Raw genomic sequence first — 19,305 nt, 5'->3', positions numbered from 1 at the left:
TTTAAGTTGGCACTGTGCTTTTATTGTAATTCTAATGCACATCAACTGATACCAGGGTTTCATTTTAAGGTAGCCTAGAACGGGTCTTGCATCTTTTCTCCACAGAAGGAAAATAAAAATACAAGCCCTTTGTTGCAAAGTGGCAATAATATGCCAAGATTACAAATGTATCAACATAATACCACGGAACATGGCATTTTTGGAATAAAATGTTTTGAGGCAAAATTATAGTCAGATTATATTAAATATTAATGTGATTACCCACACATTGTTCTGGAAACAACTTGTGGAAAATAGGAGTCTAGGAATTCATCTTTTTTTTTCATCTTCCTATCTTACATTTGCATTAGTGGTCACAGAGATGTGAAATTCAGAAGAGCCTTAGAATATAGGGGCTAAGAGCAGTTAATGACACAAGGAGGCTTTTCAACAACTGAAACATTTAAAGACCAATTTGAAAAGTACATTAAATTTTGCCTTAGGATAAGCTGGCAGGAGAGGAATATGGCAGCCCACACTGTTGCCTTTCTGGGCTTCTTGTAGAGTTCAAAGGTAATTAAACAATAGAACTATCCAACATTCAAAAAAGGAAGAGAGTTGAAACTTTTCAGTTCTCTTTATTATGTAACAGCAGAGTGCTCAGAATTCCATGGAAATGCCAATATTGTAAACTGAATTAAGTATCGGTCATACTGCAGACCCATCTGTGATGAATACGTCAAAGTAGCCATTGCTCAATTTCCTTTTCTGGGATTAACCACTTTTTTTTTTTTTTTTTTTTCCTTTTTTTCTTTTTTCTCCCACGTAATGTCTCTATTTGCAATACAAATTTACATGCCCTCCAGTGTATTTTCATGGAATTAGATTAGATATCTTCAAATTTTGGTAAGCCTAAAAATTATGAGGAGCTTGATCGAAATGAGTATTTTTACACTCCTACACCAGAATTTTTGATTTAATAGGTCTGGAGAAGACCTTTTAAACAATGGGTTCAGTGATGCTATTGTAAACGGACCCCACTTGGAGACTTGCTTTAGTGGCCTGAACAAGCCTTGTCAGTTCCCTCTGTGTCTTCTTGCTTTATAAAATACCCTTCTCCTCATCCTAACCCCGTTTAAATCCTATCAGCCTTCAAGTCTCAGCTCGAACTATGCTTCTGAAACAGGCTTGATCTGACTACTCCCATCAGAGAGGCTCTCCTGAGCTTCTGTGGCAGATTCAGATGTCTCCAAACTCAGACTCAGCAACCCGCCAGCAGGAGCTTACTGAGCCTGCATTCCCAAGAAGGTACTTCTTAATCTATGAATCAGAATAGTACTGTATGAATATTTTATATATGCTATAAAATATACACAAATGAGATAGTTAACAGATGAATTAAAGAAGATAAATCAGAATATTTGTTTATTTGATTAAAAGCTTGGAATATAATATATATCATAATATATATCATATTATGATGTAACATAAACTTCTCAATGAAGCAAAAAAACAATGTGCTTCAACATGTGAAAACATCTTGACTGATCACTTTACGATATGCCTCAGAGGGTTACTTCTAAGTTCAGTTTATTTCAACACTGATTTTAATAGCTGTTATAGGTGAAAACCCAGGAAACTTCCTAAGTTTTAGGGGAAGGATATCATTGAGGGTACTTGCTAAATTATACTGTCAAGTCTTGCATTTCCATCCACCAATTTTCGTAACGGATTTTGTTGAAATCCGGTAAAACTGTATCTTCCCTGATACTAATGAATTCTCACAAGCTACATTGCATTTTTTAAAAATGTATTTTTAAATAGGTAATTATTCCTCAGGTAGTGAAAAAATAAAAAAATCTCCCTCCCACTTCTGCTTCTAGTCACTGGTTCAACTCCCACAGAGGCAACAAATTCTGTTCCTATAGGAGCATATAAAGCATACATAGATTATCTTTTGACCCAGTTTATACTCATTACCATAGAGAATGAGGAAGGACATAGTTTTCTTGTACCATATCCCCTCCACATTCCTCAGCCTTATTTTATCAGAATTCTAATAGTACCCACTTGATATTATAACTATGCAAATTTGGTTCATGAGCCACACAGTCCTCAAACTTACTCCCACTTTCTTTTACAACTTTTTTCTTTAAGTCACTAACTGCTAAGGAATACATTTAATTTTGTGTTGGCCTCAGTATTAAAAAAAAAAGAATTTCCTCTTAAGTGTTGGCCTTGCCCTTTGGGAGGCTGCCTAGCTGACAGCCCCCTTCAGGATCACTTTTTTGGGGCAACTCTGAAATTGTACTAGATAAAGGATAATGGTTTTATTCTCAGATAAACATTATTATCTTTTTAATTTTATTTATCCATTTGACAGAGGGAGAGCTCACAAGTAGGGGGAGTGGCAGACAGAGGGAGAGGGAAAAGCAGGTTTCCCACTGAGCAGGGAGCCCGATGTGGGGCTCAATTCCAGGACCCTGGGATCATGATCTGAGCTGGAGGCAGACGCTTAATAACTGAGCCACCCAGCCTCCCCTATTCTCAGATAAACATTATATCTACTCAGAGTAACAGTCTTCCGTATGAACAAAGCAAGGATATTTGTTATGGCTATGCTTATTTATCAAACCTTACATTCCAGTGCCTTAACACAGTAAAATGTTTTTGTTTTGTTCACATTGAAGTCTGAGTTACTTGAGACCCCCCCCCCCCTTTCTGTCTGAAGTGAAACTGTGATTAGCACTTTCCCTCTATGCTCTGCCATCCTCTAGGGCCTGGAGTCATCTGCATCCAGCCAGCAAAAGGGAAAAAAAAAAAAAAAAAAAAGCATGGAGACCGAACCATAAGAGACTCTTAACTCTAGGAAACAAACTGAGTGGGTTACTGGAAGGGAGGTGGGTGGGGGGATGGGATAAGTGGGTGAAGGACATTAAGGAGGGCACTTGATGGAATGAGCACTGGGTGTTACATGCAACTGAAATGAACTGTTACAACCACTGAATTCTACCCCTGAAACCAATAATACACTATAAGTTGCCTAAATTGATTTGAAATTAAAACCAAAAAAGAGCATGGAGAAGGTGCATCCACTTCTAAAATACCTTGGCTTGGAAGTGACATACTAATTCTGTTGTCATTCCATTGGCAAAAACTGATTATAGGTGCTTTGAAAGGTATAAGGGGGTCTAGGAAGTATAATTCTGGGCTGGACAGCGATTTCTCAAAAGAACTCTATACTATGAAAAGGAGGGCACACAATTTAATGGACATATAATTAGCTACTGCAAATAATTCAGATGTATTATTAATATCTGAATATTCAATTTTAAAGAAAGGTAAATATTTGGGATATAAATCAAAGTAAAAAATCTACTTAAAATGTAAGCTCCATAAAGATGGGTTTTTGTCCGTTTTGTTGACTGCTGAAGTCATATGTAGATAGCATTTGGCACTCTGTAAGTGCTCAATAAATATTTGTGAAAATGGCCAACTGAATGAATGTGCTTTGTGTGTTGAAATTATATATAATTCCAAAATAAGCAATATATATATATAAAATGAAAGTAAAGGGCTGCAAATTAATTGTGAACATATTTTTTTTTTCAGCGTAGCAGTATTCATTGTTTTTGTACCATACCCAGTGCTGCATGCAATCCGCGCCCTCTCCAATACCCACCACCTGGTTCCCCCAACGTGGACATAATTTTTTGTACAGAAATAGACTTGAGAACTTTCTGGTGGTTGAATAATAGGGAAATAGATGGGTAGTAGGAATATTAGAATAGGTAATATCTAGAATACATTTTAAATGTACAAAACATTTTAAATAATAGTACATGTCAGAATAATGAATTATTTCTAATTTCAGTAGTTACATAATTGGTATACCGACATTCACAATCATAAACAAAGAACTGTATTCGATTTTTGGTTATTTTATGCCATTTAGATAATCAGTTTTCAAGAAAAAGTCCTGTTTGGGAATTCTTTAGTCTTTTGAGAGTAACTTAAAAATGGAACATCAATTTTCCTAACTCAAATTTCATGTAAAGGACAAACTCCCAGATTTATAAACCACATCTATGAGAAGTCACTTTTGATCTGGCTAACATAAAGCCTATAAAGAATATGGGGAAAAGGAGAAAGCACTAGAGAAAAGAGAGGTGAATAAAATATTCTATTGTCAATGATCACATTTCAGAATGTCAGTTGCAATAAGAATACTTGAATAAAGACAACCCCTCCTCTACCCCATATTATTTGGAAAATTCATTTAAGACAGACCACAGGCATAATTCAATGTGAAAACTAAGACTACAAGGCTTTAAAAAAACGACACCACAGAAAAATATCTTTATACCATTCGGGATGGCAAAGATTTGTTAAAGGACTAACCATAATAGGAAAAAAAAACAGATTTTGTCAAAATTAAAAACTTCTACTTATTAAAATATACCACTAAGAAAGTAAAAAAAGCCAGGCATAGACTGGCAGAAGATATTCGTAACACATATGCGCAGTTGCCCCTTGAATATGAGTTTGAAATGCACTTGTCCAGTCATCAGCAGATTTTTTTTTGATAAATAGAGTACACTACTGTATTAATGTATTTTCTCTTCCTTATGATTGTTTTAATAATCTTTTCTTCTTTGTTGTAAGAATACAATATATAATACATACATCATACAAAATATGTGTTAATTAATAGTTTATCAATGGTAAGTGTTTTAGTCAACAGTAGGCTATTAGCAGTTAAGTTTTGGGGAAGTCAAAGTTGTAGACTGATTTTTGACTGCATGGGTGGTAGGTGCCACAACCCCTCTATTATTCTAAGGGTCAATGGTAGTTGTGTAGGGTTGATTTTCCTTCCCAGTTTTTGGCCAAATACTTTAATGTTACCCTTGCTTTGCTTTTATAACTGAAAAAAGATGCACAGATCTCCAACATAATCTCTCTGTTCAGTCCTAACCTTTCAGAAGTACTATTTAAAGGTTTGCATGAGCATATGGGTCTAATTGTTCACTGAAGTACTCTTTAAAATATTAAAAATGGTATTAGCCATGAACTGATTTTAATGTGCTAGGCTCCCCATCCTTGCTTCTGCCAGCTCAGTGCCAGAGGGTGGTACTGAAAGTTTTTAGGAAAACAGATTTGTTTGGGAAAATGAGAATTCCTTCCCAAGCACCTGTGATTTGTTTATGCTAATTGGGTCATGGCTGATGCTGGCTGTGTGTGAGCTGAATCTATAATCCACTCTTTCATGTGCTTTATGTGCCAGTAGGAGTTATTAATTGATTGCAATTATCTCATTGTATTTTCATATCATTTTTCCCCCTTTCTGTTTCTCATCCTCTCGTCTTTATTCTCTCTTCCTCTTGTCCCCATATCCTACTTTATTATGAGCCTTGAATCATAATACATGGCCAAGCAGATGTTTGCTGGGAGCAAAGGCACAAAGAACTTTGGAAAACTGAGTGCAGGTAAATTGTTGGCCCTCTGTGTACTGAGAATTGCCCTGTTCCAGTGGCGCACTCCAGAAATGGAGTTCAATTTTTATGGTTATCTACCTATGGATGGAATTGGCAGACTGGCTATCTCCACAATATTTTTTCTCTTAATCTGCCTTCACCCTCTCCTTCACACAGAATGTGCCTTGTATTAAACACAGGTTTGGAGAGCCTGCGTGTGAGCAATTAGAGGTCTAAAATGGAGTGTGTGGGAAGTTAGGATGGAAGGCTTGGTAGTTAGCTTGTCATCCATGAGTGAAGCACAGCACGCTGCTTTCTGGATAGAATTTTAGAGGAAAGGGAAAAAAAAAAAGACAAAAAGCAAGTATTTGTTGAGGGTGAGGACTTGAGTGCCATGAAAGTAAGGCTAGAAACGATATGTGAAGTGGTTCTGAAGCACTTGTCAGAGACAAGGGTCTGGAAGTTCCATGTATCCTACTCGGTCAGGACATACCCGTGAGGACATGGGTGGATGTGGCTAATGAGCTCTATTGGTCCTAGCAGGACTCTGAGGAGCCAATAGGGAGACATCAGCCTGGAGAGTGGAAAAGGTCATAATCCAGACACATATCCAGGCACAATCATGCCACACATGAGGATGAGGTTGCTTTGCAATTACTGTTTCTACCTCAGTCCTTATGGAGCAAATTTGACCTGTAGGTCCCATTATAAGCCACATCTAAAACCATGACGTGAAGGTCTCAGGGGACAAACCAGAAGAAGGAAGATAACCGGCATCTACTCAGCATGATTCCTAGAAGCACCATGGCCAGGCTTCCAGGGAGTGGTTCTCAAAGTGTGTGTCCTGCCTGGGATTAGGTGGGTATCTCCAGCCACCTTCCACTGGGTCTGTCCAGAAGCAGGAGTGTGAAGGAGGCTGGTTTGGGGTTAGTCAACCACAGAATGTAAGTACTGGATTAGGCAGTAAGGATCTCAGGAAGGAAGGGGGAATGTATCTCAGCTGAGAGATAGCTCAGAGATAGTTTCCTGAACATGTTCTGAACAGCTTTTGAACTAACGTCACCTAAGTTCAGCAGAGCAAACGTTGACTGGTCACCTATTCCATAATTCTACTTTTAGGAAGAATAAAAACTCAGTCATCACAGACTCATATATTAAAGAGCTCTTTTAAGAATGGTACTATCCAGGGGACCTGTAAATCTATTTAAAAGGTTAATGCTCCTCAACAGTACACAAAATCTCTCCTGCTGTATCTTCTTTTTGCTTTTGCTTTTTAAATTACTTCTGTTTTATGGGAGATCTAGCAAAGTTGATAACGTTCTTCATTTCCTACACCTGTATGTATTTAAAAATTGTTTTTTTACCTGTCTCTCCCTTTGGCCTTCAGCAGCCTCTTATTTTCAACTAAAGATTTGAATTCCTAGAAGGTTCTATTTTCCAGATATTCAATTGTCAAGAGTTCTTTAGTTCTTTCCCTGAATCCTGAGTATCTCTTTGTAATGGAGATTTAAACATTTCCATTCCTTGAGTTCAACAGAGACATTTACTACATCTTAATTCTCCTAGTCTATACCAAGGATGATACTAGGCACCCAGAAAATGGTATTTAGGGAGATCACCACTCTCAGGTAGGTAACAGATACCAGTAATAATAAAACAAAAGCACCAATGATTAATCAATAATAATAAATAATGTATGGAACACTTTATAAGCACACCCCCATTAATTCTCAAAAGTCCCTATGAATTTGAAGCTAGGGTTATGTCCATTTTGATGAGGCTTAAAGATGTGAAGCCATTTATGTAAGTTCATGCAGCTATTAAGTGGTGAAAGTTGAATAACACAATATGACAAAGGCTATAATGTAGGCATGAATAGAACGCAGTGGAAAGAAAGGCCTAGAAAAGTCAGGCAAAGCTTCACAGAGAGTTGACACTGGGTTGTCAACTTGTGCTTGTATGAAGCACAGGAAAGGAAATAGCATGAGCACATTTTGTACTGATGACTATTGTCAATGATTTGCAACGAATTGAGTTGTAACCAAATGTTCTTGTCTCTTGGGGCCATGTCAAAAGTCCCAGAGATTTAGAGTTTAGGTTTAGAGTACATTTAATTCAAAGCTGAAGATTGAAGAGATAGCAATTCTGACAGATTTCACAGGATGGGCAAAGGGTGGAGGAAATATTTGAGAGAGAGGGTTTAAATGAATTCCTCTCCATTTCCAAATGCAAGTTGAAGAGACGTTAGCTGCTAACTGTGGCATCCATCAGTTGTGAAAAGCAGCATTTCCCTTTGTTTGACAAGACAGAGAAGATGCTCTATGATGTAATGAGTATAGCACCTAGTTCCAATGCCAAGAATAATTTAAAAAGATAAAAGAGGGGAAATTGTGAACAGGAGTCATAAGTTTGATTGCCTAGTGACTTTAGTCATTTGGCTGCCTTTTAATGTATTTTCCTCTTGGAAAGAAATTTAATTGTCTAAGTTTTTTGATGGTCTTGGAGAAAAGAAACTTAGTGCAGCAAAGAGGTCGAAGGTGTGTGTGGCCACCTTCTCGCTATAAACTGTGTGATCTGGGCACGTGGCGGAACCACCTTGAGCTTCATCATATCCAGGAGTGTGATTTGGTTATGAATGTTTCCTTCACTGCCTTGTGGGGTCATTGGAGTCAGAAATACTTGAATTCAAATCCTGGCATGCTACTTTCTAAATGTGTTGTCTTTCCTAATCTGTGAAATAAGCATCATAATTCCTCTTTCCCAAAGTTTCTTGGAGGATTAATGGATACAATGAATATGCACATGGTAGCACTCATACATAGCCCAGTCCTTTTTTTAAAAAAAAAAAGTCCATTTGCATCTTTCCAATGCTGAAGATTTATTTAAGGGAAGGACCTATATAGAGAAAGATCCTCAGGCAAGAATAGCTGCATGATGTGCTAAAACCTCCTTCACTATAAAACAAGAGGTCAGTAGATCTGAGTCCTGGTTGCACATTCGAATCACCAGGGACAATTAAAATGATTCCCAAGTATAAGGCTCACTACCAAAGATTCTGATTTGATTGGTCTGTTGTGGGACTCCAGTCCTGAGTTCATAAAACCTCGCTAGGTGTTTCTAAGATGCTCTGGATTCAGTCGTTGCTTCTTGAACTAACATAAATTACCTGGAAATCTTGTTCAAATGCAGGTTCTGCTTCTCTAGGTTTAGGGTGCCTGAGATTCTGCATCTCTAACTAGCTCCAAGATGAAGCCCATGGTGCTAGTTCAGGTCCACCCTCTCAATAGCATGTGATTAACGATCCCTAACAGTGGTTCTCAACCTTCGGCGTTCATCCTAATAGCCCAGTGGCTCTTTGAGAATGCAGCGCTGGGATCTGGGTCTGTCCCTCACAAATTCCATTTCACTTGGTTCCAGGAGCAGCCAGGAGAACCACCCATCTATATAATGTCCCTTTCAACCTGAAAATCCTACGATGCTAGTTTTGTGATCCTATAATAAGACTTCCCTTCCGATGCAATCGTTCAGTAAAAAAATGACAGGGACAAAAGTTGTGTGTGTGAGTCATCATAGAAACCTGGAAGATGGGAGAACTCAAGTTCTATGTTGTCAGGACATGGCTGATCTCTATGCTATATGTATCTGCAACCTCAAGAATTCTTTTGAGTTAATGGAGACCTTCACGGACTTCCCTCTAGGTAAGCAGCTTTTCCTGTTGACGAAGCACTCACAGATTAATTGGGAGAGCGTCCTTCACTGATGGATAATGAACAGGGTGACCCTGGATTTTTTTCTGCTCTCTGCAGCACATCATGCTTTCCAAAACAGAGTCCCCAGAGGGGTGCTTCCCTACCTCAGGACCAAACCAAGGAAAAATGAAGGTCCACAGAGCTGATGTCTGACTTGAAAATCTCTGGGACTTTCAGAAGAATCTGTCCCACAATAGACTGGATTGCTTTTGTCCTTCTTTTTCACCTTCTGGGACTTCTCTGGCTTTGACTAGCTAAAAACATCTTCTACTTAGAGGCAGTAGAAGTGCTTTTGCCACTTTCCAAAAAGAATAGAAAAATAACTGTGATGGGGTCAAAACCATTATAATTCCCGTACCCTGGTCCTAGATAACCATTTTGGATGTCATTAATAGGAAAGAAGTTGGGGGCGCCGGGGTGGCTCAGTGGGTTAAAACCTCTGCCTTCGGCTCAGGTCATGGTCTCGGGGTCCTGAGATCGAGCCCCGAATTGGGCTCTCTGCTTGGTGGGGAGCCTGCTTCCCCCCCTCTCTCTGCCTGCCTCTCTGCTTACTTGTGATCACTGTCTGTAAAATAAATAAATAAAATCTTAAAAAATAGAAAAAGCGTTGGTTTCTAAGAAGTTTATGAATTTGTAAACAAAACTGATATAAGGATGTTACTGTGGAAAAATAAAACTAAAATAAAAATAAAACTAAAATAAAAAAATAAAGCAAGAAAATCTGAGATTTTCTTGCTTCTCCCTTCAAAAGTATTTACACCTGCAAGAACCCTTGATCAGTCTACAGTGGTATCACCATGACTTTGAGAATGGGCAACTCAAAAAGGCAATAATCACCCTCCAGTTGAATGGATCAAATCCCTGGTCACCCAAATTCTGGGTGCTCAGCTCCACACTGTGCTCCCAGTTAGACCTTTTAGAAGAGGGTGTCGGATCAGGGTTACTTAATCTACTGTGCGCCTGTCCCTGGGCTGGGTTGGCCAGGAAGAGAGCTGCTGTGTGCTGTGTTTCGTCAGGAGCATGAAACCCTAATTGCCTCAAATGCCTTTCCCAAGAGCTGGCTCCCATGCTGCCCCCTTTTCACTGGTGCTCAGAATCTCTACTCAAACACATACACCTGTTTCTGCAAGGGATGGGAGCAGGCCATGGTCCTCAGGTCTCTGTCCACTCACCCGAACCCTTTATCTGGGCCCAGGGACTGGTTGTCTGGGAAAGTCTAGGGAGTCTATACCAAGTGGAAGGACGCTGCCATGGAGGATCTGGGGCAGTGTAGTGACAAGCCCCACATTGCAGTGGCAGCAGAGCTCCAGAGAGGGGACTGGGGTTCACCGGCCCTAGGTTGTCCAGCTCTGGGGAAGGCATATGGAGAAGGGGTGGGGGGGTCCTCACTTGTCATGTGAAAAGAAGGACCTGGTGGATAGGGAATACCAAGACAAACTCACACTTTTCAATTTTGTGCGGAGTTGGGTTTTGATGTGACAAGAAAATAATCACCATGTTTTATAGTTCATGTAAAATTTAATTTTCTTTCTTTTTTTCTTTTTTGCTAAAAATAGGAGATTAAGCTCCTTTCAGGCTGTGTTCTTGTTTGGCAGTGGCTTCCTTATGAAATTTCAAACAGAGGAGGGGATAGCGTTTTGCCAGGGATGTTTATTTTATTGCTTTGCTGATGTGTAGCATTTATGTGGCAGACAGTTTCAGCACTTTAAATCTTACTTCATTAAGGCTCTTAGCAGCTGAAGAACTGGGCACTATTATGGTTTCTTCTGTCTTTTTCAGGGGGAGCTGAGCTTGTCCAGGTTCACCGTGGCAGACCTATGATTTGAACCCCGACAGTCAGGGTCCCGGGTCTGCAACCACTGGGTCATCCTGTCTCTAATGCAGAGGAAGGGGTTCCTGTGCTGGGAAGGCAGGAGAGAAATTGGACTGGGTGGACTGGTCCTTCAGTGTGGGCCCCTAAACTGATGTGCTACTAGGTAATCATCACCGGGACTCTTGCTTAAAATGCAGACTCCTCGGCTGTACACCTGGATGGCTGATTCAGGAAGGCTGAGGTTTTAAAAAATCGAAATAGATGATGTTTAGGGACCCCTCCACCGTACTACGAATTCAAGATCCTTTGATTGGAACGCCGTTCGGATTACCTTAAAATGAACGTGCTCTCAGGAGCTCCAGTGGCTTATGCTGCCACCTCCCCTGCATTTTCTAGTCATTCCAGTCCTGCTGTCTAAACCACAGTCACGGATGGTGACAATTCTGACCACTCCACCCCCAAACTCCATCTGCTGACAACCACCAGGCTGCTTTGAGTCCTCAGAGCCTCCCACACCCTGCCTGCTTTCCTTCCGTAGAAGCCCGGAGCCCACAGGCTTCTGAAAAGCTTCACCTGTCTCTACTGCCAGGCAAAGTGGGCATCTTTAATACTGTGAATGAACTCAACTCCCCTTCCCTGCTGATGATTACAGCTCAGGTAGATGACCCCACCACTGGACATTATTGTCCCGCTCAGACTGAACGCATCAGACGCGGTGATGCTGAAACACGGGTCTGGAGATGGGGACTGAGCCTCAGCTCCTTTCCTCCATCTACTTCTAGCATCTTCTTAACTTGCAGACTCAGAGGAGGCTGGAGGTTCTGGCCAGTCTCTCCCTTGTCTTCTACTTGAGTAACATATTCATGTCTCTGTAGGTGGCTGAGAGGAGCATTTGCTGACCACGTACAACCAGAGGCACAGGGAGACTTAGCTGTTCTATCACTTTTGCTAATTTAAGTTCTGCTGATGAGCACACTGACCCGAGCAAATCAACCAGATCATTTCCCAGCCCCTCCTGGCTTTAAGAAGCCTGGATCATACCCAGGAAAATGGAACCAGAGAAGAAGGAGGCTTGAAAACCCTTGAGGTTGCCATGGGAAATCAGCTTGCCAGTGAGGTAAAACCAGTGCAGAGGAGACCTCTGGGAAAGCCAAAGCGGATTTCATCAGTGCCCCGTGTGAAGTACCTGTCACCACCTAACAGTGAGAGATGCCAGCAGTCCCCAAACAGCACTCCTTCTCAGTTCTGCCTTACAACTCCAAGAATTTGACTACTTTTCTCTTTAAGAATACGGTCATCAATTTTCTCTTCAGTGTATCCCTTATACTGTGCAGGAGATGCCCATTATCATAGAGCCTTGACTGAACACCCTAAACATTCCATGGAAAAGAGAAAATATGTTTTTAAAAAATCTCCTGCCTATCAGGAGATCCCATAAGACACTCCAGCTTCTTTCCAATGCACTCGCAAAACATCCTCAATGCACCGCGGAACAGGAAAAGCCAGCCAACCAGAGCCTCGCTGACCATCTTGCAATATGCACATATCAATAAAATAAAAATGTCAATAAAAATGCACATATCAACCACGCTTCACAACAGGCGTGCTCCTTACTGCTCCCTGAGTGCTCTGCTAATTCCCAGAGCAGTAACAGAATTTATCTAAAAGAGATAAGGCAGCTCTAGAAGCACAAACCTGATCTTGGGCGCCCCTAACCCACCTGGAGTTTAGTCAGACAGGTCAGGGTACCCTAGATCCCCTCAAGTGTAGTGGCTGCAAACTTAACCTTTCCCGGGGTGGGGCAGGGATGGGGAAGCATTCCAGATACCTTTCTGGATACCTATGCCTTGGGTGCAAGGAGGTGGGAAATCATTTTCTAACCTAGTTGTCCTAGGGGCATTTGTGTCAAAAGTTGGGTAGGATGCTTTTTTCTTTTTTTTTTTTTAAACCACATCCAAGAAGTTTGCGTTTATCCATTCTATTACATGCCTGCCTCAATTTCAGCAACAGTTTGGTAGAGATTCGTTTTCGATTTAGTAATCCCAATTACCGACCCTCTGCAGTAGAGCTGCAGCTGCTGCAGTAGACAGTCAGCCGTCAGTATAAAACCAACATGCATACGAGAGGACTTTCCTCTCCTGCTCCCATTGTATTACCTTGAGCTCCTTGACTGTAGAAGAATCTTTGAGCTGACTCAACATCCAAGAGTCTATGAGCAGACTCTACATCCAGAAAATAATCCATTTTGGGATAATCCATCCTTGATGTTCTCAAAGCAGAGTTTCAAGACAAAATAGCCAGCCACTTGTGTGCCTATGGAAAAGGAAAAAAAAAAATCCACAATATTTTAGACTGTCAAATAGATGTTTAAAACCATGTCTGTGTGTGTGTGTGTATAAACATATGTATATATACAATGTATTATATTTTTTATATATTATAACAATATATACATATATACATAGTAACAATTTTGGAATAAGAAATATCCCATTATGATCCTCCCTCATTTGAGAGTTCCAGTTCTAAACCCACCCTCAACATAGCTCTTCTACTGTATGAGAAAATGCAACATTTAATCAACATTCATTAAAGGAAATATATTCTACTCAGAAAAAAAAAATCCAGATGATTCAAGCTAAAGAGAAATAACATACCAGTCTTTCCTTGTTATTTATTAACTGGAAAAATAGGCTGTTAAATTCATATGCTATCCGTTTTCAAAAGATCTGTCTGAGGAATGGCATTGTTAAGTGTCGGCGTTCTGAACTGATCCTCGGTCCAGGGAGTTCCAATTCCCTTAGAAGGGCGAGAATCGCCTGGGAATCCGAGTCTCCACTTAGAGGTGCTGTGCATTTATGACACATGCTGACATGTTTGCTATAAAAATGCCTTGGATTCCTTCCTTTTTGGTGCTTCCTTTCAACACATTTTATAAAGTGCTCCAGGATCATCACCTGCTTGCCCCTGACCCAGGCTGCTTTTGAGAAAGAATCCTGGTTTGGGGGACAAGGATCCCCAGCATGTCATCATGCACTGGCCTGTCAGGAAGCTGATGCACTTATTAAAAAGCATTCAGCCAGCTGGGTTCTTTTTAGCATATGTAACCTCTCCCTGATACTTGCACAAATGAAGTATCTCTCTTTCTGCAGGATGTTTTTGGAAAGAATTCATAAGACCAAGTCATTCAAATTGAGCTCAGAAGGCTAATCCAATTCGTTCCTCTTTCTAACAGTGAATATTTTAATTTAAGAACCCAAATCTGGTAAGAGGAAACTTTAAAAAATTCCCAAAGGTAACCCCAAGAGCAAATCATACTTACTGCAAGAGGAAAAAAAAAAAAAAATCAAGGACTAACTGCCGGCAGTAAAACCAAGAAGAATTTCAGCTGGAGTGTCTTTGATCTCACTAAATTCCCGATGAAAGTAAACAATTTTGATTGTTTGATTAGAACAGCAATGAATAATGTATACAGTCCAGTGGACCTCCTTTATCACATAAAATAGCCAGAGCATGTTACCTTAGCAACAGAAGGTGACGCCAGTCTCAGCCTCTTTGTATCCTCCACTCTGAAGGAAGAAAATGACCAGTTTCCCGTATAAAACTTGGGCACAAAATCATCACCATCGAAATCTACATGTAACCGTCATGTGGTCCATTCCCCATCACCCCTTCCATCTCTTACGCAGAGAAGTGTCATCGTCATTGAAAAACGGGTTTTGGCTCTACTAATTTATGTTTATAGCCCCAAGTCACACTTCGATTTGCAATTGCAACTGAATTACATGATTAAGCCATTAATAGGATCGAAAAGTTGTCTAGAAATTGTTGGGAGGGCACCCACTTCCTACCCTGATGCTGGCTACGGGCTGCAGGGAATGGCCGTTCGAGCTTAACATATGTTAAATGTTCCCCTGTTATAATTAATACATAGATCAGTCACCAGCGTCTCGGCTGAAAATAACTCTCTTTCCTTCTGCGACTCAGTCACTGGAAGAAGCTGAAAAAGCTGCCTGAAATTTCCCAGCTTTTAGAAAATGCATTATAACATGCTCTTTTGGGAGCTGTCCCCCACCCCCCAGAAAAGAAAGGTGGCCAGAAATGAGACAAGAAAGGAAGAGTCTTGAAGTTAGGAGATACTCACCAGCACTTGTTGGCCTCTTGCAGCAGGACACCCAGAGCTCCTGATGACGCTGTGCGATGCTGCTGAGCACAGGAGCCCAAATGAACAGCTTCTAATTTTCCCTTCAATCTCAATTCGAGAGCACTGAGCAGAGGCAAGTGATGGATTGGCCCATTTTATATTATGATGAAATGCAACCCCTAAGAGGAGATCTGAGTGGAGCTGCTCTTTAGAACACATTAGACTGCTAATTTAAGAAAATTGAAAGGTTTTGTTTTACTGTCTTTTATGTGTTCTCTCTGCTACCCCCTCAGTTTAATTTGCATTTTAAATTATGCTCATGTCTCCTCAGTTCTCCAAGGTGTGGAGTACTTTCTAATCACGATGGCTGCTTGGGTAGGGGTTGGTGCAACGCCACTTTTATTCTGAGCTGCAAAACAAGGTGGGTAATTATAATCGTGAGCTGTTTTCTGGAGTGAAATATAAAATGAACATCTGATTTCAACCCCTACCTCTCCTCTGGCCTTTCTTCCCCTTCCTGCCTCTGATTGCTTGGTCAAAGCTCCAGCCCAAATCATGCCAATCTGTCTAAATGCATTTTTTTCTGTCTGAATGTAACAAAATAAACCCAACAGCAAAAGGAAACTTCAGTTAGATACCCGAGCTTATTCTGGTGGGATATCCTCCCTACCAAACCTCTGAAAGGACTTTTAGACACAATACTTGGAGATGTGCTCATGAAAGGCATAAATGAGAGCCAAATTCAAGCCTGATAGTGGGTTTTTGGCCCTTTGTTGACCAAGAAGAATTAGTTAATAAGTGTGGCACGGTGTGTGGTGTGTTGGATTGTTAAGAAAAAAGAAGATACATTTGAGAAGTCTTGGATGGAAGACCACCACACTCCTCCCCCCTCCCATAGACACAGTTCTTCCGGCTGCTTTTGAGACAAACCGGAAAATCTCCTGCTGTTTGTCTTGTGGGCTCTCCCACCCAATCAGGACAAATCAGATACCAAGCTGGGGCTGCTGAGTTAAGCCTGATGAAAGGAAACTAAAACTACCAATTCTATGTTCTTGTAGGGAAAGTCCACTTTAGAATAGAATACACAAAGCTTTGCCCAGACCCAAGGACTTACTTTTCTAAGGTTACATTTCTATTCAGCCTCCAATGGAGACATGCGGAACACTTGACATTTGCAAGAGGAGAAAGCTGTCTTCTGGTTTCTTTAGCATACAGTGAGGTGTGGGCGACAGGTTCTGAACTCTCTATTGTGAATCTACTGAAATTGTAATGACTCATAGGTGAGAGAGAAAGAGAGAAAGAGAGAGAGAGATGGGGAGAGAGAATGCCCAATCTACTGCTGCTTGACAAACACTGAACATTTAGGTGAGCACAGATAAATGTGTGATTGAAGACAGAGATGCTAAATGGGAAATTTGAAAAATAGAGTTGATTCTCAGAGGTTGGGGGGTGGTTCTGGAAGTAAATCATTTCTGGAAACTTAACCAAGAAAGGTAAATTTGAAGTGTCTTACAAAATGTACATGCAATATGAAAGGGCCATGATTTAAGAAAACTCAGAGAGGAAATTTCAATTTAGAGAAAGAAATATATTTGGGAAGGGGATGTTTCTTAACTTGCAAAATGAGAACTTCATTTTACTAAATAATTAACAACTGTTTTTTTCCTTAAACATAATATGACCAGCTTCTGAAATAGATTTTCAAAAAATGCTTTTACTCTCTGAAAGCATAGATATAGATTACATGTAGGAATATCTGGGTGAGGAATTATTTTTAAAGGTGGGAAGCACTGTAATGTTTAAAAGCCAATGCCAGGGGCGCCTGGGTGGCTCTGTGGGTTGGGGCCTCTGCCTTCACCTCAGGTCATGATCCCAGGGTCCTGGGATCGAGCCCCGCGTCGGGCTCTCTGCTCAGCGGAGAGCCTGCTTCCTCCTCTCTCTCTGCCTGACTCTCTGCCTACTCGTGATCTCTGTCTGTCAAATAAATAAAAAATAAAATCTTTAAAAAAAAAAAAAAGCCAATGCCACGAACTGATCAGCTCAGCTCTGTTTTGTAACTTTAATCTGCTCAAAAGCAACATTTATAATGGTCCATTGTTCTGAGGTACAATAGAACCAGAAGGCAAAGTTAGAGCAAGGATTCAGACTAACACTGATATAGCACTGAACAATTCTTCCTAAATCATCTTCAAGACATCAGCTCAAAAAGTTAACTCAGATAATGTTAACATATCCCAGTAAGCAAGAAATAAAAAATTATTTTAAAAGAAGCCAAAGTAGAGTTATATCTCTTACACCAATAGTATCATAATATGGAAGTTTGGAACTGTAAGACTGAAAGAAATAATCTAGGATTATTACAACTACATGACATGTCACAGATATGTATACTTTCTGTTCACTTTGGTGACAAGAGCATGTATGTATGAGTGTCCTATATACAAAGAGAAGCAGTATTTGATTTATTCAAAATGGAGGTGTATTTCAAGATGGAATCTGGCGGGGCGCCTGGATGGCTCAGTGGGTTAAGCCTCTGCCTTCGGCTCAGGTCATGATCTCAGGATCCTGGGATTGAGCCGCACATTGGGCTCTCTGCTCAGTGGGGAGCCTGCTTCTCCTCTCTCTCTCTGCCTGCCTCTCTGCCTACTTGTGATCTTTCTCTCTGTTAAATAAACAAATAAAATCTTAAAAAAAGAAAAGATGGAATCTGAAGACCAAGAAAGATATCAGCTTGTAATCGTTTATTTTTGGGGTATACTTATTTATTCTATTGGATGGCGTAAGATCCAGACCTTTTGGTAAAGGAGGTCATATGATTTGTAAGTAGACAACTGGCTTTTTTGTTCTTTTGGTATCATTGCATTGACTTCCATCAGTCTGGGTTTACTCTTTACTAAGAGATGAAGAGTTTTGCGTTATTAACAGTTTTATAATTTTACTTGTTTAAATGCTTCTCTGTATTCTAGAGTCGACAATATTTTGTATTTGTGTTGAACTATATGAAGTTCTGCCTTTTCTCTGCATGAAATCTTGGGGAAGTTTCTCTTTTCCCAACAAACCCAACTATAATTTTAAAATATTAGAAGCTCTCTTAAAGTGTGGGAGCATTTTGGATTCCTTGGTCAGGTCCCTAGGTTGAAAATCTTTGGTTAAGTGCTAACTCACTAAACAAGTGTAGAAAATAGTATATTCATTTATTTCTGCAAATAGTTGATCTCAGAATATGTTGCCATGGCTGTGGTTTCTCTCTGCTTGGTAAGGCACTCTCTTACCTCTCAACCCATCCCTCAAAAGCAGTCTCACCTTCCCTGCTCACTAAGGATTGTCATTCAGTGGTAGGAGACTGCAAAGATTTTATGTGAGGTTTTATCCATATTGAACTCTTCCTGAGACGAAACACTTTAAGCCATCATCGGTTACTTTTACTTTAAAGTAAATGAATTTCCAGACTTTTCTTGTGAGAAGGTTTCGATGATAGTTGGAAAGCTAAAGAAGTCTGCAAGGGCCAGAAAGGTAGAGCCTAACTATATTCTATGTAAGCATGTAGTCATGTTTTGAGGCCTCCCTCATGTATAAGGTGCCAGGTATAGGCATACCTTGGAGATAGTGCAGGTTCAGTTTCAGATCACTACAATGAAGAAAATATCACAATATAGTGAGGCAAGTGAATTTTTGGTTTCCCAATGTTGTTTACACTATATTATAGTTTATTCAGTGTATAATAACATTATGTCTAAAAGAAACCCAATATACATATCTTAATTTAAAGATACGTCAGTGCTAAACAATGTTAACCATCATCTGAGCTTTCACAGGGTTTGCAGTCTTTGCCAATGGAAAGTCTTGCCTCCATGTTGATGGTTGCTGACCAGTCAGGGTGGTGGTTGCTAAAGGTGGGGTGATTGGGGCTAGTTCTGAAAATAAGACAAAAATGAAGTTTGCCACATCGATTGAGTCTTCCTTCCATGAATGATTTCTCTGTAGCTTGTGATGCTGTTGGATAAGCATTTTATTCACAGTAGAACATCTTTCCGAATTGGAGCCAATCCTCTCCAACCCTGCTGCTGCTTGATCAACTAAGTTTATGTAATATTCTAAATCCTTTGTTGTCATTTGACAGTCTTCACAGCATCCTCACCAGGAGTA

The 19,305-nt window shown here is 40.2% G+C and overlaps 1 protein-coding gene across 4 annotated transcripts in view; it reads right to left on the bottom strand.

Annotated features, from left to right (window-relative positions):
* PHACTR1 (phosphatase and actin regulator 1) overlaps positions 1 to 15,388 on the bottom strand; it is a 558,358-nt gene extending 542,970 nt beyond the window's left edge. The window contains exons 1-2 of one of the 4 annotated variants that reach the window (XM_032861576.1): positions 15,162 to 15,388; positions 13,172 to 13,328 (exon numbers count right to left, since the gene is read on the bottom strand). In XM_032861576.1, the coding sequence (XP_032717467.1) occupies positions 13,172 to 13,274 (103 nt within the window). In that variant the 5' untranslated portion in view covers positions 13,275 to 13,328; positions 15,162 to 15,388. Of the gene's footprint in view, positions 1 to 13,171; positions 13,329 to 13,672; positions 14,097 to 15,161 lie in introns of those variants that run through there. The other 3 variants (XM_032861577.1, XM_032861579.1, XM_032861583.1) reach the window with 3 other exon arrangements.
* Positions 15,389 to 19,305: the final 3,917 nt, after the last annotated feature.

Source organism: Lontra canadensis, unplaced genomic scaffold (assembly GCF_010015895.1).
Source record: "Lontra canadensis isolate GAN:19392208 unplaced genomic scaffold, GSC_riverotter_1.0 scaffold21, whole genome shotgun sequence".
NCBI lineage: Eukaryota > Metazoa > Chordata > Mammalia > Carnivora > Mustelidae > Lontra > Lontra canadensis.
This window is presented reverse-complemented; position numbering and strand designations above follow the sequence as displayed.